At 55.1% G+C, this 27,621-nt stretch overlaps 1 protein-coding gene across 1 annotated transcript in view; it reads right to left on the reverse strand.

Annotated features, from left to right (window-relative positions):
• The window catches only part of SNED1 (sushi, nidogen and EGF like domains 1), an 87,055-nt gene that overhangs the window by 21,972 nt on the left and 37,462 nt on the right, over window positions 1-27,621 (reverse strand). The window contains exons 4-22 of the mRNA XM_060106418.1: window positions 27,148-27,310; window positions 25,034-25,159; window positions 24,678-24,791; window positions 22,653-22,766; window positions 22,448-22,561; window positions 14,816-14,941; window positions 14,545-14,649; window positions 14,168-14,281; window positions 13,561-13,677; window positions 12,161-12,277; window positions 11,835-11,951; window positions 11,536-11,649; window positions 11,122-11,295; window positions 5,039-5,152; window positions 4,338-4,451; window positions 3,840-3,953; window positions 2,701-2,814; window positions 2,035-2,331; window positions 867-1,050 (exon numbers count right to left, since the gene is read on the reverse strand). Coding sequence (XP_059962401.1) covers window positions 867-1,050; window positions 2,035-2,331; window positions 2,701-2,814; window positions 3,840-3,953; window positions 4,338-4,451; window positions 5,039-5,152; window positions 11,122-11,295; window positions 11,536-11,649; window positions 11,835-11,951; window positions 12,161-12,277; window positions 13,561-13,677; window positions 14,168-14,281; window positions 14,545-14,649; window positions 14,816-14,941; window positions 22,448-22,561; window positions 22,653-22,766; window positions 24,678-24,791; window positions 25,034-25,159; window positions 27,148-27,310 — 2,552 coding nt within the window. The remainder of the gene's footprint in view (window positions 1-866; window positions 1,051-2,034; window positions 2,332-2,700; window positions 2,815-3,839; window positions 3,954-4,337; window positions 4,452-5,038; window positions 5,153-11,121; window positions 11,296-11,535; window positions 11,650-11,834; window positions 11,952-12,160; window positions 12,278-13,560; window positions 13,678-14,167; window positions 14,282-14,544; window positions 14,650-14,815; window positions 14,942-22,447; window positions 22,562-22,652; window positions 22,767-24,677; window positions 24,792-25,033; window positions 25,160-27,147; window positions 27,311-27,621) is intronic.

Consider the following 27,621-nt stretch of genomic DNA (forward strand, 5'->3'; position numbering starts at 1 on the left):
CAGAAATGTACCAAAAAGTGGGTGGTTCAGAGGATGCGGTGGACAGAGCGCCCCGCCTGGCCTGGCCTCACCTTCCGGAGCCCCTCCCCCTGACCGTGGCCTGTGGCTGCTCTGGGCTGGACGCTGCAGGGCTGCTCCCGCCAAGCCCGCCCAGACTGCTACGCAGGAATGTGGTGGGCGTGTCCTGGAGTGGAGCCGGGTTTACTCCCCACTGGGAGGGGACCCCTGCCTGGGAGGCTGCCAGCACTCTTCCTTCCTCACCCTTGCCCTCCAGCACTGCCTGCCCTCCTGGCCAGGGGCTGGAAACCTCTCTGGTTGATGAGCAGCCCACAGGGGTCCCTGAGCCGGGGCGCCTAGGCCGTGAGGCTTCCCTGCAGGGTTGCTAAAGTGTTTATTTCAGTCATCGGCCATTCTCAATGACTGATGTTCATTTGAATTTTATTTTTGTAGTTTTGTTTGTATGTAATTTGTAATAATTAAGCCTAAGAAGTTTATATGCCTAGTTTAAGGTTTGAACATATTGCTGAATGAGATAAAAACGTCAGGCGACCCAGGGGTGCCACGGTTTCTCCCTCTCAGAGGCGTCTGCGTGACTCAGGCTGGAAGAACTCTGGGCTGGCCTCTGGGTGGGCAGTGTCTCGCTGGCCTCCGTGCAGGAGGTTCTGTCCTCAGATTTTTAGAGTGTCTCTGCTTTTTTGGGGCACTTTGAAACACCTGTCTGGCGGCCCCATGAGGAGGCGAGGCAGGAGTGAGACCCAGGACTGATCAAGCGCCCCTGCTCCCCAGGGGCTGGGCAGGGGTGGGCACAGGGTGGCGGCAAGAGCGAGTCTGGGAGCCGGGGTGTGGCAAGGCCGCTGCGCTCTCACCTGAATGTGAACTTGTCCACACCCTTGTCCACGTCGGTGGACTCGTCCTCCTGGGCCTTGGGGTGGCGGATGGACACGCGGACGCTGCTGACGGTGGCGTGGCGGATCCTGTGCAGAGCCCATCGCACCGAGATGGCGCTGGCAGTCACGTTGGTGACCTCAAGGCCCTCGACGGGGCGGGGTCCTGGGGACAATGGGGGCACAGCCATGTGGCACCTCCTCACCCCTGGGTAGGGCAGGGCCGGGACAAGAGACGAGGCTCGGGAAGGGCACTGGGGGGCGGTGGTCAAGGAGAGGTGGCCTCGCGATGCGCCATCCAGCCTGGGCTAGCTGAATGTGTCCCCCAGCCCAGTGTGGAGTTGGGGTGGGTGGACACGCCCCAGGCCCCTGCCTTAGGGGGGCTTCAAAGGGGCTGCTGTGGGCACTGCTCTGGGCGGTCTTGGCCCCTTCAGACTGCCAGGGGGGAGATGGGCCCTTCCTGACCCTCTGGCTGGCTGTTTCGGTGGCACCGACAGCGACTACCTGCACTGTCTGGGTGGTCCAGGGGCCTGACGGGGGAGAAGCCAGGAAGAGTCCTTGGCGACCTCAGGGAAGGGGTCCACTTCCCAGTTCTTGCTCCACCCTCCAGCCTCCAGCCGCCCCTTCCCCAGTCTCTTGACCCCCTGGGCCAGCGCTCACCATCCCACCATTTTGGGTGTGTTCTGGGATTCTCCCCCTCCCCTGTTGACCCCAGGAGCAGACAAGCCAGCTGGGGCCCCAAGCCTCTCTGGACGCCCTTACACACAACTTCCATTCAGGGCAGCTCCCCCAGAGGGCCCTCCCTGCGGTCCCACGCTGCCCCTTCTCTTGACCTGCAGCAATGAGGCTCCATCCTCACCCCCGGGACGCCTGGCCGGCTCCCCTCGGCCCCACCCCAGTGTGGGCTGGCTCATCAGCCCCAGGACCTTCTCAGTGGGTCCCCGCCGCACTCCCCCAGCCTTGCTCTCTAACCCCCCTCTCCGTCTCTGTCCCGCATCTGTTTCTCTCCTCTGTGAGACGGTTCCTTCTCTGCCCTGCCCAGCAGCGCTGGCGCCAGTGTTGGGGATCGGCTGGTCGGCCCCCAGCCGGCTCCCGGGCATGTGGCTGGTGGGGCCCTCGAGGGGGGCAGGCAGGGTCTGCAGACACTCACGCGTGCGGGCGAGCAGCACCACGGGCCTGCTGATGTCGTTCTTGTTGTTGGCGTTGCGCTTGACCGAGAAGATGGAGATGTTGTAAGCCCTGCCGGCCGCCAGGGCCCGGAGCTGGTGCGAGGAGCGGCCCCGGTCCACGAAGTCCGTGCGGCGGTAGGAGCCATCGGAAGAGGCGTAGGTGACCGCGTAGCCGTCGAGCATCTGCCGGGCGGCTGGGCCTTCGGGTGGGCGCCAGGAGATGGAGACCCCGCTCTCCTCCACTCGCTCCACCTTGAGGGCCGTTGGTGGGAAGAGCTCTTCAGGGTTTCAGTCAAGAACAAGGGAAGGGGGGTGGTCAGCTGTCGGCCGTGGGAGCCCCGGCCCCCAGGCAGGTGTCTGGCCCATTGGCTCTCGGGCCTGGCTACCCGGGGCACAGGTGGGCCACTGCTGGTGTGAGCCCGCCTTGGGCCCCTGGAGGGCCTCCCATGTGCGCGCACGCGTGACTGCGCTGATGCCGCCCGTCGGCCTGTTTGCTCCTCCCGGCTTCCCAGGCAGAGCCTGGGAGAGCAGCCGCCTGGACACTCGGCCCTGGGGGCCGTTCGGCCCTTTGGCCCATCCCACGGGGTGTGTGCAGCCCTGGGGAGGAGGGGAGTCTGCCCCTGATGACGGCACCCTGGCCGCCTCACCTTTGGCACAGTCCTTGCCCGTGTAGCCCGCTTTACAGGTGCAGCTGTGGGACCCGTTGCTGGCCAGGCAGTAGCCGCGGCCCCCACAGGGGCTGGAGAAACAGGGGTCGCTCACTGCAAGGGGGGAGGCAGCCGTGAGTGCGCGCACGTCGCCAGGCCCCCCTCCAGCTGGGCCTTGGTCCTGGCCCAGGGCCATTCCCGCGCTGATGCACTTGTGGGGTGGAGGTGGGTGGTATCACGGCGGCACTTTGGGGAGGTGGATATGGGGGTGCGGGCACTCTCGGAGGGGGATGGCAGGGCTTCCCGGGGCCCCGTGGAGAGGCCAGGCAGGGAAGGCCTCTGACTCTGAACCTGGCCATGCTGCCCCGACCCGAGCCAAGGCGCTCTGGCAGGGGGTGACCACTCCTGGGGGGCAGTGGGCAGCCGTGAGCAGTGGCCCCTCCCTGGCCTTCCTCTGCACTGGGGCTGGGGTGCGGGTGTGGACCCAAGCTCACAGGCCAGAGCCTGCAGTGCCCTCCGCCGCCCCAGGCCTGTGCAGTGGGGCTCTCTGGCCACAGGCGGTCCGTACTGTGCGTGTCCCCGGGCAGGCTCCTGTGCCCTGTGGTGGCGCTGGAGCCCAGAAGCCCATCCACACTATACTAGGTCTGAGTGGTGCCAGCCAGGCCCAGCTTAGGGGTTGGGGACACTCGAACAGCCCAGGTCAGGCCATGCCCCACCCCGGGGATAGGCCTGTTTTGGGAGGGGATACACATCAGCAAGTTGGGAGAAGTACTGCCCAGACAGCCCCAGAGACCGGACAGTGCTCCAAAGGGGAAAAATGGTGCTAGGGAGATGGGTGATAGGGTGGGGGCCCCTGCAGGTCTGTGGTCAGGGAAGCCCTCGTACAGGAGGGACATTCCAGCCGGGACCTGGTCCCCAAGGAGCCCCTGCTCAGGCTGATCAGGGAGAGTATCCCGATGGAGGAACCGTGAGTTCCTGGCCCCCGGGGCGGCCCTGAGCTTGGCCAGTGCAGGGACAGCAGGGCCTGTGGCTGGACATGGAGCTGGGGGGGACCTGAGATCGCCGGGGAGGGTGAGTGCAGGAGGCGGGGGCGGGCAGAGGAAAGGACCCCGGAGGAGGGCAGGGCGGCCGGGCCCCACCTGTCTCACAGTGGTAGCCGAAGAAGCCCTCCGGGCAGACACACAGGTAGGCCCCGCCGCCGTTCTCGCAGCGGCCTCCGTGCTGGCAGGGCCTGGAGTCGCAGGCGTCCACCTCTGGAGAACACCCAGAGAGTCGGCCAGGGCGGCAGGGGGGTGTCTGGGGGAGGGAGGAGAGGACAGCGGGAAGAAGGGAAGGGGAGGCGGGAGGGAGGCCGGGCTGGGACGCGGTGGGGGGCAGTGGGCAAGCCGTCGGGCGGAAGGGGCTGGCGATGGGCCCCTTCCCTTTGGCGGGCACCCGGCCCTCCCCTCCTCCTCCCCCCTGGGGCCCCTCCCCCAGGGGTCCTGTCCGGCAGGGCCATGGGGACTGCCCCCATCCCCCTGCTCTCTGAGCGGCCCAGGGTCTACATTCGTTGACAAGAGGTTTTTCCGGGGTGTTGGGGGCCTAGCGAGTGTGGTTGAGGGCCTGGCGCGTGGGGATCCCCCAAGCGCAGCCCCTACCTGTCTCGCAGTGGACTCCAACGAAGCCTGGGGAGCACTGGCAGACAAAGGCCCCCGGGAGGTCCCTGCAGGAGCCTCCGTTTCTGCAGGGCTGCGTCAGGCACTCATCTGTCTCTGCAGAGTCGGGACACCAGACGGCATGACCCCACGCCCCCGGGGTCTCCTGTGCACCGAGACTTCAGCCTCACCGCTGCCCTCCACTCTGCCCACAGAGCCTGCCCCCAGGCGGCTCCTGCCTTCACTGCCTAGGCTTCTCAGGGGCCCCGACTGGACTTCCTGGGCCTGCCCTGCCACGCCGGGGCGGTGTCTCTGTCTTGGGGCTCAGAGGCCCTCATAGGCGTGCGGGGAGCAGGGCTTGCTCAGCGGTGCACCCGGCAGGCCTCCCCTCCCTCCTCCGGCGCAGAGTACTGGGGTGTGACCTGCCCCCCTGCCCCCAGGCCAGAGGCTGCAGGCGGCTAGCTTTTCTCAGCTGAGCTTTCAGTCCCCCCGGGGAGGCAGAAGCGGATATTTATAAACTGCTGTCCTTCTGGACATCAGAGCTGGCAGGGACCTGGGAGAGCAGGCAGTGCCCAACCAGAGACCAGCCCAGGGAGAGGGGCAGCTGGAGCAAGGTGACCAGGGCCAGGCGACGCCAGTGCCCCAGGCCCACGGCCGGGGTGCTGGAGCTGCCAGCCCGCAGCGAGGGCCGGGACCTGTCTTACCCAGCTCACAGTGGGCTCCTTCATGCCCTGGGCTGCAGACACACAGGTACCCAGCGACGCGGTCCTGGCAGGAGCCCCCATGCAGGCATGGCTGGGATTGGCACTCGTCAATTTCTGGGAGAGGAGAGCCCGGGTGCCAGGTGCCAGGAGAGGCCCCAAGAATAAAGCAGTGTTGCTGTTGTTAGAGGGGGTGACTCGAAGCCACACTAAGATGGACACAGATCAACTCTGGTGTGAGGGTCTGGACAGAGGTCTCCGACCTCCCCCAGGTGCTGGGAGAGGCCAGAATCTGGGCAGGGCTGCCTCGGAGCAGAGGGACACCTTGGACCTGGGCACTCGGGCCGGGCCGGCGTCTGGGAAGTGCCTGGGGCTGCCCTCAGTGGCGCTCGGGGGACAGGCCCAATCTTGCCAATTCATTAGATAACAATCACGTATGGAACCACTATATTTGGGGGTGAGTCCTTAATTTTAAAATACCGCAGGCTTTTTAAAAACTGAGAGTTGTGCTCCTGAATTCAAAGTGTTCAATTTAGAAGAGTTTACTTTTAATGCTTAACATGTAAATAAGTAAATAAATGGTAATGACATAATGACACCTGGGGGCCGGCACCCAACCTGGGAGCTAGAACGTTGGCCGCTCATCTGGTCACGTGCACTTCCCGACTCCCTGTGACCTGAATTTCTGTGCTTATCTCTTCCTTAAATTAGTTTAAAAATTTTATGAATACCTTAGACAATATATGGTTTTGATTTTGCTATTTATGAACTTTATTAATAGGACATTGTGGTGTACGTACTCTTTTCTCACTCAACATTAATGTCTCCACATTGTTGTGGGTCGCCATTTTTACTGCTGTATAATATTCCTCAGTGTGATTATACCATACTTTATCCTTTCTTGTTTAGTAGGAATTTGGGTTGGATTTAGACTTCTTGCTATTGCAAAAAAAAAAAAAAGCTGCGTCTTTCACATCTCCTGGTGTAGATGTGTGAGTTTTCCCTAGACTTATACCTAGAAGTAGAACTGCTAGGACACAGTTTATATGAATGGTCAACTTGATAGGCAAATTACTAAATTGTCTTCAAAGTGCTTCTATCAATTTACACTTCCTCCAGCAATTCATAAGAAATCCTGTTGCTCTACATTCTCACCAATATTTGGGCTTTTTAGACTTCTGAGGTTTTGCCAACTGAAAGTATCTCAGTGTACTTTTGATTTGCATTTTGCTGATCACTAATGAAAAGAATGTTTCTTTTCATTGGCTTTATGTACCTCCTCTTCCATGAAATGCCTACTCATGTGTTTTACCTATTTTCCTATTGGGTTGATTTTATATATATATATATTATATATATATAATATGTATATTATATGTATATTATATATATATATAATATATAATACATATATAATCTTCTCCCAGTTTGTAGATTATATTTGATCTTCTTAAGGCCAATGAATTTAAATTCCTAATTTTTAGCTAGTCTAGTTGTCCATTTTTTCCTTTTATAGTTAGTGCTTTCTGTGGCTTAAGGGATCTTTCCCTACCCCAAGGCCAAAAAGATATTTACCTACATTTTCTATACAAAATCATATACTTTAAAAAAATCCATTTAAGTCCTTAATCCATCTGGAATTAATTGTTGTGTATGGTGAGAAGTGGGGAAACAATGTAATATTTTCCCGAGTACATAACCATTTTATTCCAGTTGTCATGAAGATTTTCTCATATGCTTTCTTTCAGAAGTTTAGTTTTATCTTTTACATTTATGTCTATAATTCATTTCACACATATAAAAATTATCATTTTTGATGCTATTGTACATAATATTGTTTCACTTCATTTTCCAAGTCTTCACAGCTAGAATATGAAAATATAATTGGTTCTGTGTATTGACCTTGTATCCTGTGATCTAGCTGAATTCACTTATTAGTTCTATAGCTTCTTTTGTAGAATCTCTTAGAATTTTCTATGTGCACGATTGTGTCATCTTTACTTCTTCTTGCCCAATAGACATGCCTTTTTTCCCTTTTCTTGTCTGTGGCACCGTCTAGGACCTCCAAGACGTTGGAAGGAACTGGTGAAAGGGACACCTTTGCCTTATTACTGACTATAGCAGGAAGTCTTTTCACCATTAAGTATTTTGTTAGCTGTTGACTTTTTCATGGATGCCCTTTATCAGGTTGAAGAACTTTTTTCTACTCTTAGTTTATTAAGAGTTTTTAAAATAATAGTTGAATTTTGTCAAATGATTTTTCTGCATCTATTGAGATGATCACATGGTTTCTTCCTTTATCTCCTAATGTGGTGAATTACATTTATTGATTTTCAAATGTTAAACCAACCTGTGCTCTTGAGATGGATCCTTCTTGGTCAGGTTGCATTATCCTTTTGATGTAGTACTGGGTTTGATTTTAGTAATATTTTATTAGGATTTTTGTGCTTTGCTCATGAGGAATATTAGTCTTTAATTTCATTTTTGTAATGTCTCTGGTTTTGGTATAAAGGCAATACTGGTCTCATAAAATGAGTTGAGAAGTGTTCCTTCCTCCTACATTTTCTGAAAGAGCTCCGTATATAGTATTATTCCTTTCTTAAATGTTTGATAGAACTCGGTGAGGCAGTCTGGTCTTGCCATTTTCTTTGCAGGAGAGTTTTAAATTACAACTTAAATTTATTTCCTAGCTATGGGGCTATTCACATTTTCTATTTATTTTTGTGTCAGTTGCAGTTATTTGTGTCTTTCAAGGTAGTATTCATCATTTTCTCTAAGTTGTGAGATATATTGGCCTAAAGTTGCTCACACTATCTCCCTGTCCTTTAAATGCTGGTACGATCTTTACTGATGTCTCCTCTTTCATTCTGATATTGCTAATTTTTCTCTTCTTTGTTTTCCTTGATGAGTCTAGATAGACGTTTATTATTTTTATTGACCTTTTCAAGGAATCAGCTTTTGGTTTCATTGGTTTTCTCTGCACATGTCTTTTTTATAATTGTTATTGATAAATAAAAATGCAATGAATTTTGTTATAATACATATATCTACTAAACATGTTACATTTCCTCTCACTTTTAGAAGTTTTCCTGTAGACTAAAGACAACAATATCAGCTGCAAATACTGACATTTTTACTTCCTCCTTTAGCATTTTCATGACTTTAATTTTTTTCTTACTTTATTGCATGGACTAGTACTGCCAGTGTAATATTGATTAGACTTAGTGATAATGGGCATCCTTGTCTTGTTCTGAATTTTAAGGGGAATGTTTGTCTACTTAGGATAAGGTATATTCTAGGTTTGAGGAGAGGTATAGTAAAGCTGCCTCAGAAGCTAATTTCCTTCCTCCTGTTGGTAGCTCAGCATGTCTGCGTCAGTTCAACAGAAGAACAGCTTTTGAATTCCAGATCCTCCCCTGTATGACAAGGACCAGGAACCCATCGTTCCATAGCTCTCCTGATGGTCTGTGCCCTTCTTCTATGAATATGTGGAGTGTAACTGTTGTGCTTCAGATGGTGTGTCCAGCCTACCTATGCCTGGCCTAAGCACACCTCTCTGTGGGGTAATGAACACATGGGGGCTATGGGGGCTCTGCCATTTCTAAGTTTTCCTTCCAATAAGTTCTATATTATTTTACACCACATGGTACTAGAAGGGTGTGTGTATCATGTTATTTTTATCTGGATGAGGAAGTACTTTTTCATTCCTTATTTGGTAAGAATTTGTTTCATGAATAGGTATGAATTTTATCAAATGATTATTATGCATTCTTTGAGATTCTTACATGATTTTTCTCCTTCAGTTGCTTACTGTAGCAGATTTTTCTAATATCAAACTATTTGTGCAATAACCCAACTTGATAATGGTGTATATAGTCTTTACAGACTGTCAAATTTCTGCATCTGTGTTCATATGTTTATTGTCCCCTAATTTTACTTTCTCCAACTGTCCATATCTAGTGTTGGTTTAAGGTTATCCTGGCCTCACAGAGTGGGTTGGCACATACTCTTTTCTACTCCCTGGAAGAGCCTGTATCACGCTGCAACAATCTGTTTCTCGGCAGTTCGGTGGAATTTACCCATAGCATTGTTTGGGCCTGGTGTTTCCTTATGAGAGAACTTCTTTGCATCCTCAGCCCTCTGATGGGTTAAAAGGTGTGATCTTATGGGTTCTCTGGTGTTTCCTTGATGTTACAGTGAGACTGATGGTATTTTCGAACTGTCTCCATTCTAACTGAATGGATCACCTCAGTACGTTAAAAATACCATTTTATTATCTCACTCCTGATATCCGCTGTTGAGAAGCCTGGTGCCGATCTGATTCGTGTTCCTTTGTGGATTCTTGTTCCTTTTTTCTCTCTGGATGTTTTAAGGATTTTTTTTCTGTTTTTCTCTGATTTTCTTAACTTTTATTATAATGTGTCTAATGTTTCCCTTTTCTCCTGTTTGATGTCCTGCAGGCCCTTTCAGCCTCTGGTCATTCACCAGTAATTCTGGGAATTACTCCACAGTTGCTCCAACATTTCCTCCTCATTCTTGGATTCCTGTCATCTCAACGTCAGGACCTCTATCCTCCTCAGTGCCTATGTTTTCTTTTGATTTACGAGTGTTTCCCTGCTTCTTTCTCGTACAGCCCTGCACACCCATCTGTCCACTCATTAACTTAAGTCTTCGTCTGTATCCATTTGTAAGCTGTGTCTGTTACTTCAACTATTATAGTTTTTCAATCTTCTCATTTCTGCTTTCTTTTAAAGGATTATATATTGATCCATTTTTTATGGCCAGTGCCATGTTTCCTTTTGTATGTTTGTCATGCTTATTTTATATTCTTATTTATCTTCTATACTTCTACCCCCAATAGTATATGTTGTCTGGACTTTACTGTTGTTTCGGAGGTGGCCGTACATGTTGGGTGTCTTGACATCTTGGCTTATGAGCTCACGTTCCCTGGTGGTACCCACGCCTCATCCGATGGCATGTTGAGGAGAAGTGGCACTGGGCCAGGGGTGGCCTCCTGGACAGTCACCACCAGCCCTGGGGGGCTTGGAAGGACGGGAGTGAAGCAAGATGCTTGAGGCCAGGCGGTCTCCACCTGTTTTCTGGAACTCTTCACCTGATAGGGCCGCCCAGGTCCTACTGGGCCTTGCAGGGCACTTGGGAGACAGAAATGTGTTATGTGCCCCTCCCGTCTCTGGATGCTGTCACTGTCCCTAAGCTACTTTGTTTAAAAACCTTTCTTGCGGGCTTCCCTGGTGGCGCAGTGGTTGGAAGCCCGCCTGCTGATGCAGGGGACGCGGGTTCGTGCCCCAGTCTGGGAGGATCCCGCATGCCACGGGGCGGCTGGGCCCTTGGGCCATGGCCGCTGGGCCTGCGCGTCCGGAGCCTGTGCTCCGCGGTGGGAGAGGCCACAGCAATGAGAGGCCCGCGTACCGCAAAAAAAACCCCAAAAAACCCCACCTTTCTTTCATGAAAAATGTGTTACCATCACACAGATTTCTGATGAATAGAGTCTGGGATGCTTTGGCTTAATGCCACATGCCTGCGGTGGTGTCCGCGGCGCCCCTGTCTCCAGGGGCGTGGGTCGGGGGGCCTCACCTGCAGGCCGTGCACCCTGGCGCACTGTAGGGCCCGGGAGGCAATTCTGTCTAGAGCAACAGCCCTCAAAGGGCTATGGGGGCTCGTGGGGGCCTTGTTCAAATGCAGGGTCTGATTCCACAGGTCTGGGTGGGGCTGGGAGCAGGAGGTGAGTCCTGAACCCTGATCTGCCTCTTCAGGGCTCTGCCTTTGGGCTACCCCTTGGCCTCGGCGGCTTCCTCTGCAGAGCGGGCGTGTGGGTGCTGGACCCCGTGCTCTGGGATGCTCTGAGAACAGGGAAGCCCTTAGACAAGGGTACAGAGTGGAACTGGCACTGGTCATCACCACCATCACCACAGGGTTTTGGCCTCACTTTGCACAGAGGATACCAAAGGGAGGAGGGGCAGACCAGGGTCAGAACTGCAGCCCCTGTGCTCTTCCACTCGGCCCGGTGGGGGAGAGGGCTTGGCCCTGCGCACCCACCCACCCGCCCCAGAGGGCCCCCAGGTCACCGTGGCACTGGGGAGGCTCGCTCCAGACGCCCTGTGGCTGGCAGACGCGGATGTGGTTGGAGGTGCTCGGGCTGTAGCCTCGGTCACACGAGTACAGGGCCACCGAGCCCAGCCGGGTGCCGTTGAAGCGCAGGGTGGCGTGTGTCACCTCCTCGGGCGGGCCGCAGTCCACCTCTGCAAGGACACGGCAGCCTCGTCGTGCACCGTGGGGTGCCTGCCGGCCCCGCCTTGGCTCCACTGGGCGCACGGCCCGGGGCCCTCACTCCCCACACAGCCCATCCCAGGGTGGAAACGCCGGGCCTTCCAGAATGGGCTTCTCAGAGGTTTCCTTTCCTTCTTTCCCATCCCTCCCCTCGGCCCCCTGCTGGGCCCTGCTCTGCCCTTCAGGGAGCGGAGGAACCCCGGCCCTCTCACCTGCCTGGCACCGGCGTCCTGTGTACCCTGCTTGACAGTGGCAGGAGAAGTCTGTCCCCAGGGCCTCGCAGGTACCCCCATTCATGCACGGGCTCCGGAAGCAGGGGGAGGGGGCTGCAAGGGTGCAGGGGTTCCTTGTCGCCCACCACCGAGTCCTCCCCAGAGGCCTCGGGGCTGCAGGGGAGCGTCCCGTCTCACGCCCCAGCTCCGCCTCCCGCGCCTCCGTGGTCGGGCCATCCCTGCCCACCGGGCCTGTCTTCTTGTCTGCGCCCTGGCCCGCTGGCCTCCGCCCCCCTTACCTATCTCACAGTGTCGTCCCGAGAAGCCTGGGGGACAGTCACACTTGTATTTGCCGATGTAGTGGAAGCAGGTGCCGCCGTTGTGACAGGGGCCAGAGGCGCATGAGTCTGGCTTCCCTGGAAGCAGGAGGCACCCATCGGGCGGGGTCGGGGGTCATGTGTCCACCACCCCTGCCCTTTCCCTGATCCCTCAACATCCCAGAGCTGGGGCCTTGGCGGGGATGCTCCTGACAAGCAGACGCACGGTGGCAGGGTCGGGGGTCCTGGGTCGGGGCCTGGCTCCTCCCCACTCTCTATAGGCTGATCCCCACCGTCTGGGGCCGCACCGATCTCACAGTGCCTCCCGGTGAAGCGGTAGGGGCAGTCGCAGTGGTACTCGCCGCCCGCTTCCTTGCACGTGCCGCCGTTCCTGCAGGGCCCCGAGCTGCACAGGCGCGGCCGGGCTGCGAGGAGGGACAGACAGAGACTGAGAGGCGGGTAAACCAGGGCCAGCTTCCCGGCCCCGCAGTGCCCATGACGCCCCGCTCGATCCTCCTCCGTCCTCAGGCACCGCTGGGCCCCATGCGCCCAGGCCTGCCTCTCGGCGGAGCCCGAGGCCCAGCTGCAGCAGGGGCCGAGCCAGCCACGTGCAGCCCCTCAGCCTCGGGGCCCTCTGCCCGCCCGCCCGCCCTCTCTCCCCTGCCCCAGGCTCTGCTGGAGAGCCAGGAGAGCTGGCCCCGCAGCGCGGCCAGTGCTGCGCCCGCCTTCCTGCCCGGTGGGGAGCTGGCATCCACGGACCGGGCCGGGAGCCCCACTGCGGCTCCGTTCTGATTTTCCTGTTTTCTGTACCTTTACTGGGGGCACCTCCTTGGACTTGCGGGGCCCCGGCCGCCCGCCCAGGCTGGAGGAGCCGCACCTTCACAGCCCAGCCAGGAGTTTAGACGCTTGGCCTCCTCGACGCTCGGGGGGGATGTGAGGCAGGAGGGGGCCTGCCCCCAGGCTCAGGGGGCTGCTTCTCCCCCCGCACCCTGTGGGGCCTCCCAGGCTGCCGGCCCAAGTTCCGGCCACCCCACCCCATGTCCCTCCGTGTCCGCTCTCCGGGGTGCCTTTGCCGAGGGTGACGGACCTCAGCGGTACTTGCAGAGGATGAGGCCTACTCTCCGGAAAGCCCTCCTCCTGCTACAGGGGTGGGGGAGGCCGCAGGGGCTCCATGGCCAGAGCGCCGGGGACCTGCCCTCAGGGCCACCATGGGAGCGGCAGAGGCTTGCGGGTAAAGGTCCAGGCTTCAGCTCTCTGGACGAGTGAGGGCAGCGGGAAGGCTGCAGGGCTGGACGTGGCCCGGTGCCGAGCCCAGGTGAATGGGCCGGGCCACACGGGGGCCAGGGCACCCTGGGCTCTAACCAAGGGGATGCTTGGGTCACTGAAAAGAGTTCTGAGCGTTGCTTCAGACTGCATGGAAGAGACGGCCCTGGGTGGGTGCTGATGAGCACAGTGATGCCTGCTGTGTATTTACAGAAGAGTACTCACGTTCTTAAGTGGCTAAATGTTGTAAAATGTTGACATTCTCCAACTGCACTCAATTTAACAAAGTCCTAGTGAATTTTTAAAAAATCAGTGATTCTAAAATCCACTTGGAAAAACACTGAGCAGGAAAGGAAGCCCGTCGTGAGGAAAGCGCTGTGATGAGCAGGAGGCGGCAGGGGGGCCCCGCCAGCCCCCCGCCCCCTCGAGGGCCGCCACGCCCCACCTTTCTCGCAGTGCCGGCCATGGAAGCCCCGCGGGCACTCGCACGTGTAGGAGTCATCCTGGGCGTCACAGGAGCCTCCATTGAAGCAGGGGTCCGAGTCGCAAGGGGACGGCAGCGCTGTGGGGACAGAGGGCGATCACCCTGAGGTCCTGGCTGGAACCAAGGCCAGGGTCTTGACTCCTCACGCTGGGCTCTAAGGCCCTCCCTGGAATTTCTTGTATTTCTGATTTTTCCAGAGTTCACCCTCACTCTTACGTGAGCTGGGACTGAGCTGTGGTCCACAAGGGTCTTGGTATCGTCACCACCAGCACCACCATCACGTGTGGTCACTCACTACCTAAGTCACTGGTCATCCGCGCACTAATAGATACGCGGGGTGAACCTGTTTCTCCGCAGGTGCTCGTCAGGTGCACGTTAATGTTCTAGCACCTAAGCCCGGGGCTCAGGCAGGCGCGGCGTGGCACGTGTGCACGGCCAGGCCGTCCACCCCCAGGTCCCCTCGAGGGCCCCCTCTTGCTGCGCCCACTGCCTTCTCGCCCACCCCTGACCCCGGCTTCTGGGCCGGACCCCAGCCTCGCAGGCTGGCGCCCGCACCCACCCCACTCACAGTGGCTGACGTTGTGGTCGGTGTGGCAGACGCACAGGTAGCTCCCGCCGTACTCCATGCAGTAGCCGCCGTCGGGGCATTGCGTGTTCATGTTGCAGGGCATGGCCGTGACTTCTGCAGGGAAGGGGAAAGCCCGTCTCACGTCCCCGCGTGTCTCCCTGGAGACCGTGTGTCCTTGAGAAGGACCGAGCTGCCCGAGGCCCGGTGACCCTGCCGGGGTGACCAGGTTCGGGCACCCTTGTGGCCTCCCCACCCCACCCCCCGGGGCCCGCCATGCGGGTCCGGGCCCAGGCCCAAGCCACCACTTACACGGTGGTTGTGGGGATTCTCAGGGTCCAGGCAGGAAGGGCGCCCCCATCCCAGCCCTGGGCACCTACCAAATTCGCAGAGGAGCCCAAAGAAGCCCAGAGGGCACTGGCAGAGGGTGGTGTTAGCCCCCAGGCACCTGCCACCATTGCGGCACTCACAGTTGTTGGGAGTTCCTGCCACGGAGGGAGGGAGGGAGGAGCCTCCAATGTCGGGGTGCCCTCTCCTGACCACCGTCCCGTAAACCCCGCCGTGTAGCCCCTCTCCCCGCTCCCCACAGCCTCTCTCATGGGGGTTTGCGTGCACATCCCACGGGGCCCCGGCAGCCCGGCCCACACGCACTCTCCCTGCAGTCAAGGCCCATGAAGCCTTCGGGGCATTCGCACACGTAGCCCTGGTCCGCATCCACACAGGTGCCCCCGTTCTGGCAGGGGGCCGAGAGGCAGGCGTCGGGCACCGGGTGGCTTCCTGCAAGAAAGACGGAGGTCACCCGAGGCCGCGCAGAGAGCACGACGAGGACGGGGCCTCGGGCCGGGGACGAGGACGGGGCCTCGGGCCGGGGACGAGGCGTCTCAACCTCTGTCCTCAGTGCCGAGCGCCCAGAAACTGGTCTCTAGCGGCCCCTCAGCCCCCGAGCCCCTTCTCTGGAGCAGAATGAGAAGCCAGAGTGAGGAGGGAGCCCCACGGTGTGCACCAAAGGGCCCAGCTGAGGCCAGAGCCTCCAAACATTTCCCATCAAGCATCTCTGTTAGTTAAATATTTGGGATTTTTTAACTTTAAGGTATCTTTCTGCTGCCGATTTCTAGCTTAATTTTGCTGTGGTCTGAGAACACAGTCCTTTTCAATTTATTGAGCCTTATTTTATGGCCGACAGGATGTTCTGTCATAGCGAAGGCTCCGTGAGCCCTGGAAGGAACGTGGGTGTCCGTGAATGTCAGTCGGGCCAGGTCAGCTGGCAGCGCTGCCCAGCCCCTGCATCCTTGCTGGTCCCCGTGCTTGTATGCTCTGAGCCACCGAGACAGGAGTTCTGCTGAAACCCCCGCTTATGACTGGGGATCTGTTTCCCCTTGTAGTTCTGCACCTGTTGCTTTGGGTTTTTCGATTTGTGTTACTAGGTGTTGCCTATTTAGAGTTATTATGTCTTTCTGATGAACTGGCCTGTGGTCATTATAAAAGGTCCCTCTTCATTTCTGGCTGCTTTCCTACTCGAAAGTTTAATCTGAATGATATGAATACAGCCACTCCAGCTTCTCCTGATTCGTGTTTGCCTTTTTAGTCTGTTTTTAAATGTTCAATTTCCTCATGTTTTTTCAGAATTTATCTTTGAAATTAATATACAGTTAAATGACTTGTGTTTGAGGGACACGCCTAAGAATTTTATCACATGTATAGATATGTGTATGTGGATACAGGACAGGATACGGGATATTCCGTCATCCCAAAGACCTCTTTGTTTTCTCTCTGCAGGGTCACAGACTCCCTCCCTCCTGAACTCCTAGAACTACTGGTCTGTTCATCACTGCAGTCTTGTCCTTTCAAGGATGCCAGAGAAGTGGAACCAAACAACCCGTACTCTTCTGAGACTGGCTTCTTTCACTCAGCGTCAGGCCTCCAGGACAGTCTCAGGTGTTATAAGCATCAGCAGTTAGTCCTTTTAATGACCGAGTTGTGTCCCACGTCGACAGGTACCACAGTTCATGTGTCCGTTCACCCTTGGAAGGACGTTTGGGTTCCCGGTTTTTGGTGGCTATAGACATGCTGCAGACATTCCTGTACAGAGTTCTGTGTGACATAAGTTTTCATTTGTTTAGGGTTAATACCTAGGAGTGCGATTGCTGGGTCATATTATAAGTGTATGTTTAACTTTATAAAAAACCTATCAAACTGTTTCAGAGTGGCCAAACCGTTCGGCATTCCCACCAAACATAGGTGAGAGTTCCCATTGCTCTGTACCCTCACCAGGTCGCGTCTTTTATTTTCGCAGTTATCATAGGCTCGTAGTGGTGTCTCACTGTGGCTTTAAGTTGCATTTCACCAGTGGTCAATGACAACAACAGATTTGTTCATCTGTTTATTTGCCTTCTGTGTATCCTTTTTGGTTAAGTGTCCGAGCCTTTTTATGATGATTATTTATTTATTTATTTATTTATTTAGGCTGTCCCGGGTCTTAGTTGAGGCATGCAGGATCTTTAGGTTCGGCACGTGGACTTCTCAGTTGCGGTGTGCATGTGGGATCTAGTTCCCCGACCAGGGATCGAACCCGGGCCCTCTGCATTGGGAGCGCCGAGTCCTAACCCCTGCACCACCTGGGAAGTCCCTCTCCCAGTCTTTAGCTTGTCTTTTCATTCTCTTAACCATGTCTTTCACAGAGGAAAAGTTTTCAGTTTTGATGAAGTCCAATTTATCTATTTTTTTTTTTTGATAGAGCATGCTTTTGCGGTCTTGTCTTAGCACTCTTTGCTTAACCATGAGTCACAAAGATGTTTCTACCTAAAAATCTTTAGTTTTCTTCTAAAAACGTTATAGTTTTCTGTTTTCTGTTCAGGTCTATGATTCATTTTGAGTTAATCTTTGTATAAGATGTGTTTAGGTTGAAGTTCATTTTCTGCATAAGGATGTCTAATTGTTCCAACATCGTTTGTTGAAAAGATCATCCTTTTTCTGCTGAATCTCTTTTATACCTTTTCAAAAAATAATACCCATATTTGTGTGGGTCTGTTTCTGGATCCTCTTTCCTGTTGTTGATTGGTGTGTCAATCCCTTTGCCAACACCACACAATCTTGATCACTGTAGCTTTATAATAAGTCTTAATACCAGGTAGTGTGATTCCTTAAAATGTATTCTTCTTTTTTGAAATTGTTTTGGCTATCTTAATTCCTTTGCCTTTCCATATAAATTATAGAATCAGCTTGTGTGCAGCTACCAGAAACCCTGCTGAGATTTTGATTGGAATCATGTTAAATCTACAGGTCAGTCTGGGGAGAGTTGACATATTTGCTATGTTAAATCTTCTAATCCATGAACATAGTGTCTCTCTATGTACTGAGAGCTTCTTTGATTTCTTTCATCAGCATTTTGTAGTTTTCAGTATTTAAATCCTGAAAATGCTTTATTACATTCATACCTAAGTCTTTCAATAAATGGTATCGGGTTTTTTTGTATCCATCATTTTATTGTTTAAAAATCAACTGTAAATGTAATACATATGAACAATTGCAAAAAAAATTATAAAAAATTTCAAGCAAAATATAATCAATACTTCCCAGGGAGAATGGGACACTCATTTTCCCACAGCCTTTCCAATTCCAGATACCATCAACTATCAAAGTTTTTACCAATCTAATGGGCAAAACCTGAAATTAGATTTTTTATTTAATTTGTAGTTTCTTGATTAGTGAGGCTGAGCTTTTCACTTGTTTATGGGTGTTTGTTTCTGTGTGTGACTTTCCTGCTTACATTCTTGGCCATTGTTTCTGCTGAGCTGTTTGTCTTTTGCTTATCAGATTACACATGCCCAACTTGAGGGAGCCCAGGAGCTCAGAAAGAACATGATGGGGCTGCCGCCCCAGACCCCCTCCATGCCCTCCCCAGCACATCTCGTCCTCTGGGGCTATGCTTTTGGTCCTCTGGCATGAAATCTGGGCTTAGTGGCCCCACTCTGCTACTTACTTCCTGTGACCGCACTCCTGTCTGGGGTCACGTGGCTGGAGGACAGAGAAAGGGAAAAACAGCAGGAGTTTGCCCACACTTGTGAAGCCGAGAATTCCCCCAGCCGGAGAGGAAGGCTTCCCCCACTGCTGCCTCTGTGGGTCCTGCTTCTCTGTCAGTGCTGATGCTCACTTCTGGTTTCGGGGTTGCTCTGAGACCAGGTGGCGGGGTCGGGGGGACACCAGAGGAAAATAATGAGGACTCGCCCCTGTGCTTCTCCCCACCCCCCGCTCGCTGCTACGTCAGAGTCCTCAGAGCTACTCCCAGCACTCAGTCCAGGATTGGTCGCTGCACTCAGTGTGAGAAACCCACCCCACTACTTTAAAATGATCTGTGTCTTCCTATTTGCAGCAGGTTTCTTGTAGAAAGTATATGGTTGGGTCTTGCTTTTCAATTCGATTTGACAATCTCTGTCTTTTGTGTTTTTAACCATTTTTACATTTAAATGTAATTGCCAATGTGACTGGATTAAACCCATCACCTTGTTATTGTTTCTTATTTGTCCCACTTCTTCTTTGTTCCTTTTTCGTCTTTTTTTTTTCTGGGTGAACAAAACATTTGTTTATGTGAAATCATAAGGTGAGAAAGCATATGTAAAATTTCATAAATGCCACTAAAAATTTATTTAAACTTTAACTACTAGACTTCATTTATTCTTAAAGATATAAAGTTGTGTTTCCATTTTGAGTTAGAAAAATATATTCCTTTTTATTTCAATGACTGTAGATCTTTCAAATTTTCCTACACACTTTTATTTTTATTTATTAACTAGCAGTAGCTAGTAATATAACTCATTTGCTCAGTTAACATTAAATATTTATTTAAGGATTAAATCCTCTGAATCCTGAATTCCTTTCCACTGCTAAAATCTGGTATTTCATAATTGTACCTTTGAATATTTAATGGTAGTTACAGCCAGTGTTCTTTATCTTCCTTTTTCTTCTTTTCATACCTTCTGTATTGAGTATTTTTAGGATTCCATTTCATCTCCATGATTGGTTTATTGGCTATAACCCATTATTATTATTTTTTTACTTGCTGCTCTAGGGTTTACAATGTATACCTTTAACTTATCACAGTCGACCTTCAAACAGCATTATACCACTTCGGATATGTCAGGACCTTACGATATTATACTTCCATTTCTCCTTTTCTATCCCTTATGCCAGAATTTGATAAACAAAGGCTCAAAGACCAAATCTTGCCTGCCACCCATTTAAAAAAATTAAGTATCATTGGAACATGGCCATGCCCATTCACTTATGCACAGTCTGTGGCTCACTGCTTTTGCCTTACATTAGTAGAGCTGAATAGCTGTGACCACATGACTCATAAAGCCAAAAAGAATATTACTATCTGGCCCTTTACAGAAAAAGCTTGCACAGGCTGCTTTAAGCTATTGGTGTCATACATTTTATTTCTATGTATAGTGTAAACCCCAAATATGTTGCTATTTCTTTGTTTTAAAAATATCTTTTAAAAGATTAACAAGTAAGAAGAAAAGTCTTTTATTTTTACCCATATATTTACCATTTCTAGAACTCTTCATTCCTTTGTGTAGATCCAGATTTTCATCAGGGACCATTTTTCTTCTGTTGAAAAGACATTTCTTGTAATGCATATATGCTGGTGATGAATTCTCTGTTTTTGTTGTCTGAAAAATCTTTATTTCACCTGAATTTTTGAAAGAGTTTTGCTGGGTATATAGCACTAGGTTGACAGCTTATTTCTTTCATGCTTTAGGGGTGTTGTCCCACTGTCTTCTGACCTGCATTGTCTCTGATGAGGAGGCTGTTGTCATTCTTGTTTCTCTGTGCAGTCTGTCTTTTCTCTCTGGCTACTTTTAAGGTTTTCTCTGTCATTGGTTTTCAGCAGTTTGATCATGATGTGGCTTCATATGGTCTTCTTCATGTTTTTCTTGGATGTCTGGTTTTCATTTTCATCAGACTTAGAAACTGTTTGGCTGTTGTTTCTTCACAGACTTTTCCTGCCCCCCTTCAGCCCCCTCCCTCATTGCCGGCACTCCAAGTACATACCTGCCAGACTGCATGGTGTCTGTGCACAGGCCCCTGAGGAGGTGCTGTCCTTTCATCTTATTCTCTCCGGGCTGCATGTTGAATTGCTTCCATTTCTCTCTTCAAGGTCATTGATCTTTCCTTCTGTGGTGTCTTAATCTGCTGTTAACACCATCCAGTGTATTTTTTTTTTTTTTTTTTATGTGGTACGCGGGCCTCTCACTGTTGTGGCCTCTCCCATTGTGGAGCACAGGCTCCGGACGCGCAGGCTCAGCAGCCACGGCTCACGGGCCCAGCTGCTCCGCGGCATGTGGGATCTTCCCAGACCGGGGCACGAACCCGTGTCCCCTGCATCGGCAGGCGGACTCTCAACCACTGCACCACCAGGGAAGCCCAAATCCATCCAGTGTATTTTTTAAATTCAGATATTATATTTTTCATCTCTAGAAGCTTCTTTTTTTTTTATCTTCTACTTCTCATTATGTCGTTTTCCCTCAACAGTCTTGAACATATGGTGCATGTTCATGATGGACAACTGAACATTTGTACTTGCTGATTCTGTCATCTCTGGCCACTGTTTCTATTGATCTATTTGACTTCTGGCTGTGGCTCATATATTCTCAATCCTTTGTATGCCTAGTAACTTTTGGTTGGGTATTTTGGGGTCTTGGATTCTGTTATTATTCCTTTAAAGAGTGGAGGATTGTATTCTGGCATACAATACAAGTGAAATTACTTGGGCTCAGTTTGATCCTTTCAAACTTTCTTTTAAGATTTCTTGGGACAGATCAGATTAGCCATTAGCTTAGCATTTATTTATCCCCAGTACTAAGGTGACACCACTGGGGACTCTACTCAGCACTGGCCCTGCCTATGAAGAGCTCACTCCACTCCAGCTTGTGGGGAGGCGGGTTTGAGTTCCAGGAATTGTCTGACACCACTCCCAGGGGTTCTTCCCCAGCCCAGTAGATTTCATCCGACCCACATTCAACGGGTCCCCCTGCAGATCTCCAGAGCCGATCTCGTGCTCTCTCCCCTTACCCGCTTCCCCTCTCAGTTGCTCTGTCCTTGCTGGTATTATCCCCCCAAATTCCAGCCACTGAATTTGAATCTCTGTCTCCTTGACCCAGAGACTCAGAGGAACTGCTGGAGTCTGGATCCGTCCCTGGCCCCGCCCCGGCGTGGCAGCCTGGAAACGGCTCCGAGGCAGCCTTGGGGCAATTGCAGGGCTCACCCCATTTCATTCCCTTCTCTCAGGGATGACAGCCCTCTACTTTCTGTTGTCCAATGGCTGAAAACAGTTGTTTCATATATTTTGCCTGGTTTTCTCATTGTTGACAGTGAGAGGGAAGTTCCCAGAGCAGTTGATCCTTGTTGGCCATAAGCAGAAGGCTAGATACTCTTTTTTATAATCTCCAACTTTTGGCCAGCTTCCTGCTGTATGTGTGACGTGGCTAATGAGCTTGTACTGGGGTAGACAAGTCAGTTGTTTCTTATTGTTTGCTTTCATTTGCATTATTCTTCGTACAGAACATGGTTTCTTTGCAAAATCTTTTGAAATCACTTATCTGTTTTCTGACATGAGTTTACCATCGCCTCAGGACACAGCCCACCCTGCGTGTGGCCATCCAACCAAAGACCAACGGAGGGCACAGCATCCATCCGCGTCTCACTCATGGGTAGAACCTAATTTCCTTCTTAGGTTTTGAGACTCGAAGCAAATCCGATGAGTTTGTCTTGAGCGCCCCCCCCCCCCACACACACACACCGGGGAGATACAAGCACAGCTGTTGTCAGCTGGGGGACCAAAGCCGTGGGAGGTAAGGCGATGTCAGGTGCTAAAGCCCTGAATTTACTCTGTGGGTCTTTTAACTGACCTACCGAGTCCTAACCAGCATTTCAAACAGTATGCAATAGAACAGAAGCTAGCATGCTCCATCACTTGTAGGAGAGATCAGCTTTCTTTCCGACGCCCACGGCTTGTTCCCTAGCAAGGTGAGGGGTCTGGGGTAGGAAGGAGGGACAGTAAACAGCCAGGAATCTCCTGAGTCGGGAGAGGGGCCCTGGGACTGTGCTCACCCATACCTGCATTTTCCAGATGGAGAGCAGGCCCAGAGAGGGGAACAGGTTCGCTCAGCCTTACCCAGCATGTGGACAGCAGAGCTCAGACCAGACCTCCCCACCCCCCAGAGGGAAAGGGGGCAGCTGACTGCTGTCACTGGTGGGGGGCTTCGGGCACGTGGCCGTTACCTGTCTCGCAGCGAGGTCCCTCGAAGGGCTCTGAACAAAGGCAGGTGAAATTCCCCACCAGGTCGACACACGACCCTCCGTTCAGGCAGGGGTCAGAGCCGCACTCGTCCACATCTGGGGGCGGCAGAGGTGGGTGCTCGGCTCTGTGCCAGCCTTTGAGCACCTGGCACCCTGCACCCCTGCTCCCACCCGAGGGCACACTCACCCGTCTCACAGGCTGCACCCGTGTAGCCAGCTGCGCACACACACACCGCGGAGCCGCCCTCCGCCTGGCACCAGCCGCCGTTCTCACACTCTTTGGCATCGCATGGAGACTTTGCTACAAGCACAAAGTGGTGGAAGGCCATTGGATCCCCAGCTGTGGTGGGCCCAGGGGCTCCTGCTGAGCCCCACTGCTGACATCTCGGGCTGCAGCACGGGTGGATCTGGCCATCTCTGGAGGGCATCGGGCCCTGGGGGACCACGGCAGTCCCAACCCACCGGCACTGAAAGCTTGTCTGAATGGGGTTTATTTCAGCAGACCTGGGGAGGAGGGAGGGTGTGCCTGTGCCTGGCGGGGGACATGGGGGTGAACGGGACCCAGCTCCCGCCCTCCTGGGCCCCTGCTAAGATGACTGCGACAGAGCTGTCATCACAGGACAGGGCTCTGGGGCTGAGAGATTCCTCCCAGCTGGGCGGGGGGGGCACAGCCTGTGACGGAGCCCTGAGGGGGCGCAGGAGGGGCCTGAGTGGTCCGGGGCTGAGGGTCCATGGTGGGCGAGGCGACACTTCTTGGTGCAAGGACAGTCCTGCAAAGGCCCTCGGCCCCCAGTCAGGTGGGAGTGCGCAGGTGGGAGCCCGCCTTCGTCGGCGCTCTGGCCTGCCCCTCACCCAGGATGCTGGCCTCACCTGGTGGCTGCTGGCAGCAGGTGGGGGGGACGCTGCCTTCCCCCAGCTATGTCGCCTGTCCTGCTGACAGCTCATTCCAAAAAGGACTCAATACAGGAACCAGACGGGATCCCCAGAGCGGGTGACCCACCCTGGAGTCAGGGTGGGGGGCAGTGGGAGGAAGCAGGCCTGAACCCTGGGAGGTGTGGAGGTGCTTTGGTGGCTGGCGGCACACGGTGACCCCCGTCTCTGGGATCCTGACTCCACCAGAGAGCAGGGATGGGCACGGGTCGGGGAGGGGAGACTCGGGCCGAGCGGTACCCACGTCCCTGCTGGACTCTGCCCAGCATCCCTGCTGTCATAGGCTCTGGGGGCCAAGGTGGGTCCTGAGACCAGAGAGCCTCGTGGGGGACTGGGGGCTGGTACCCATGGGTGTTGCCGTGGTGGCCATGAGGAGGCCAAGGCTCACGGCTCCTGGCTCTGGCCCCAAGCCCTTCCAGGGTCCCACCCGGCCCGGACATGTGTACACACACCAGAGTTAAGGGCTTTAAAACATTCCCTGTGGCCGTAAGTCTCCATTAGAAATGGTTTTTCTAGATTGAGACATTGGTGCGGTTGTTACTTGTACACACTCGATTTAACTATGTGTTATATGTTTTTCTAAATAACAGTTACACATCAGTAAGCGTATGTAGGGGATAGTGTGTCTGGCTGAGCCGGATGGCGATCAGGCGTCATCGTGCTTTGATTTTAAGGGGCTCCGTTTGTTGGGCTCCCCTAGCGGCTTCCCACAGTGACACGGGGGTGGGAGTGGGGCGTCCACCTTCCTTTACCAGGTGGGTGAAGGGCCCAGGGTGAGGGGGCCCCAAAGAGGTGCTGCATGAAGGGCAGGGAGTAGAGGTCTGATCAGAAAGCACTGCTTCCAAAGAGCCGCGCTCAGAAGTGGGGTGGCAGGCGGGCGTGTGGCCGCAGTTTGGAAGCAACAAGGGGGTCTTGAGAAAGACCCCAACCCACATCTAGGCTGTGCGACCCCCGGGATGGAGAGCAACAGCCTGCACTCCTTCCAGGAGCAGCTGGGGTTCAGGGTTTCAGGGGTGCAGGCCTATGGTGAAACGGGTCCGGAACCAGGCCCTGCCCTGTCCCAAGGCCTCACCCTTGGCTGTGTGCTGTGGTCAGTGCTCCTGTCACGCCCACAGGGCGGGGCCTCTTCTCTGGAGTCTGGGCTCCTGCACCCCCTGCCCCCGGGCCTCTCTGGGGCCAGGCCCCCTGCGGCACGCTGACCTGATGCCCCCACCAGGCTAGCCACCACTCCCTGGTCGGGCAGGACCTTCCCCACGGCCCTGCAGCCCCTGGTTCCTCTCACCTGTCTCACAGGTGAGTCCCCCGAAGCCGGCTGGGCACTGGCAGATGAAGCTGTTGACGCCGTGCGTGCAGGTCCCGCCGTTCTGACACGGGTGGGAAGCACACTCGTTCACATCTGGAAAACGGGGAGGACTCAGTGGAGGCGCTGCTGGGGAGGACCTGCCGTGGCCCGGGGCGGCGCGGCTGCAGAGCCCGCCCACGTGCTCACCGTCTCGGAGCCGCTGTGTCTGGCTCCCCCCGCGGCGCCTCCCGGATGCCACCCACACCATGGGGACAGAGGCCCGAGGCCTCGGGCTCTTGGGGCTGTTGGCTGTGCTGCCGGGTTCCTCCAGGTGGGCGGTCCCAGCAGAAACTCACCCAGGTGGCACCTCCTCCCGGTGAAGCCCGAGAGGCAGGAGCAGGTGTAGGAGGGGTTGCCCGTGACGCAGTCGTCGATGCACTTGCCGCCGTTGAGGCAGGGGCGCAGAGTCAGGCACACGGAGGCTGCGGACACAGGGAGGGCAGGGCCGTCAGCCTGGCCCCGGGGGCCCCTCTCGGGGGAGGCGCTGCGAGGTCCGCTGCTGCTGGGTCTCTGTTACCTCGAGGACAGGCAGGGCTCAGCTCATGGGGCCCACCCTCCGCAGAGGCAAGGCCACCGAAACCCGCCGTGAATGAGCACACGTGGGCAGGTGCCGGAGCGTCCCAGGGTTTCAGGCCTCCTGTTACTAGGAGGGCCCCGGGAAGAGCTGGCTGGTGTCCAGGGAGGGAGGGAGAGAGGGGCACTCCCGGAAGGGCTCTCGGGCCCCGAGCACCACCAAGGCTGTGGGTGCCTTTGAGGACCGTCCCTGCCCCCACTGGTCCACTCACCGAGCCACACCGGCACTCAGGCCGCGTAGTCCGGCTGCCCTGCAGCGGGTGGCGGCTGACTGCCTGAGCCCGTGTCAGGACCAGCCCTTCTCAGAAGGTAGACTGACAGGTATGGGCGCTTGCCTCTCAGGTGTGAACCCACCCTCCCTCCCTGGTGACTCCAGACTGACGCGCACGGGCTCCATCTCCTGGGCTTGCAGCGTGGGGCGGGGACACGAGGGGGCCGCTCCCCCTGCAACCCCACGGGCCCGTGCCCCTCAGGGCCTCCGTGTGCAAGAGCTTTGAGGGCCCAGCAGGGCCTCCTCCGTCTGCTCCCTGCAGAAGCCTGGGGCGGGAGAGAAGCACCACCACATGGGAACGGCATCCCCGAGGGACTGGCTGGACCCTCCTCTGAGGACCCCAGTCCTCAGGCTCACAGCCGGCAGCCTCTGTGGGGAGCATGGACCTACCCACACCTGCACGCACACCTGCTCACACCAGTCCCCACCTGCACCCATACTCTACCCCTCAACCATAACCCAAGCCCCTGGCCGCTGGCAAGCGCCAAACCTCTCTGCTGCCCACGCAAAGGTGTGGTGACTGAGTCTGTGTCCCCGTGACCTGAACCATCGCGGCTCCGAGCCGGGGCGGGTGTTGCCACTCTGGGGGATGGGGGCGAAATCAGTAGCCCCCGGGCTCCTGGCCCTGTGGGCCGCCCCCTCGTTCACACTGGTGAGTGGGTGGGCTCAGGCTCCCCGGGCCTCTCTCACCAGGGCCCATATCCAGTCCTCGGCGCGATACACACCTGCCCTCCCTGCCCCCCCCCCGCCGGGGGGTGCGCGCCTGCTCCCCTGGCAGGTCTGGGTGGGCTGCCTTGCTCTGGGTTCATCCCTGGGACAGTGTTCAGGAGAATCAGCCCCTCTTGGTGGCCTTGGTCCCCATGGGGGTGGGAGGCGATCTCTGGGGGAGGTCCCAGCACTGGCCTCACTGGCTCCAGGCTTGGCCGGGGGAGTGGCGCGGCTGAACCCGTCACTTGACACCCTCCCCACTCCGTTTGTAAGCAGGGGTTTCAGGAGGGTCTGTGACCCAGAGCCACACAGCAGGAGAGCCGGGAGCACATCCTCTGTGGCCAGTCCCGCTGCTTCCACAGGCCTCGTGCTCGCCCCCGGGGTGGACCCTGCTCCCGTCTGCTCTGTGTTCTGTGCCTGAAGGACCCCGGGCGTCAGGGAGCTCCCTCCTGTCAGGTAGATGTCCAGGTTGTCACACAAGCACGAAGTCCCACCAAGAAGCAAGGCAGCAAAATGGGTGGAAAGAGGGCCTGCCTCCCAGGTGGTCCTGAGGACGCGGGAGGCCACGCAGGAATGCCCAGGATTCCCTGGGTGGGAATGTGACCCCAGCTCCCCCCCCTTTACACCCCTTCGCACTTCAAACCGTGCTCTCCAGCAAACCCCTTCTCCTCAGCAGAGGCAGGAAGGCCTCCCAGGGGGAGACTGAGGCTCAGGGGTGAGCCCAGGGGAGAGGAGCCGAGGTGGGCGGGGCCGGGCGCCCCCAAGAAGCCCGGGGCTCCCCCTCGCCCCCCCCCCCGCCATCCCGCCTCCCTAAACCATGCCCCTCCGCCACCCCAGCCACTCTCTCTGTCCTCTTACTTGTATGGCCGCAGCCCCCCACGCGCACCTGGGCATCATCGATTCGGAACGCCCAGAGCCCGGGCACGCCCACGTTGGTGGTGCTCGCCACCTCCGCCATGGCCGCTGTGCGTGAGCCGGGGATGCTGAAGTAGCGCCGCCCATCGCCCGCATTGAAGCCGGCCTGGGGGCGGGTGGGAGAGAGTGGGGGTAGGTGCGGGCTGGGTCCGCAGGTCTCCCTAACGTCCCTGAGACCCACCTCCCGCGGGGGCAGCCTCGTGAGCTGCGCAGCGCTGAAGACTCAGGAGCATCCTCGCCGTCCCGCGTGCTGTCCCCGCCTCCCAGCCCCGCCCCGCCCTAACCAGCAGTTCCTCCCGCCGCTGACCAGGTTGGGCCCTGGCAGCCCTCCCCCCACCCCTTCCCGCCCTCTCCTGGGCCTCCCCTAGGACCCAGGGCCAGTGTGACCTCAGGAGAAAGTAGAGAGCCTGGAGCGGG

The sequence above is a fragment of the Mesoplodon densirostris genome, chromosome 8 (assembly GCF_025265405.1).
Source record: "Mesoplodon densirostris isolate mMesDen1 chromosome 8, mMesDen1 primary haplotype, whole genome shotgun sequence".
In the NCBI taxonomy this organism is placed as follows: Eukaryota; Metazoa; Chordata; class Mammalia; order Artiodactyla; family Ziphiidae; genus Mesoplodon; species Mesoplodon densirostris.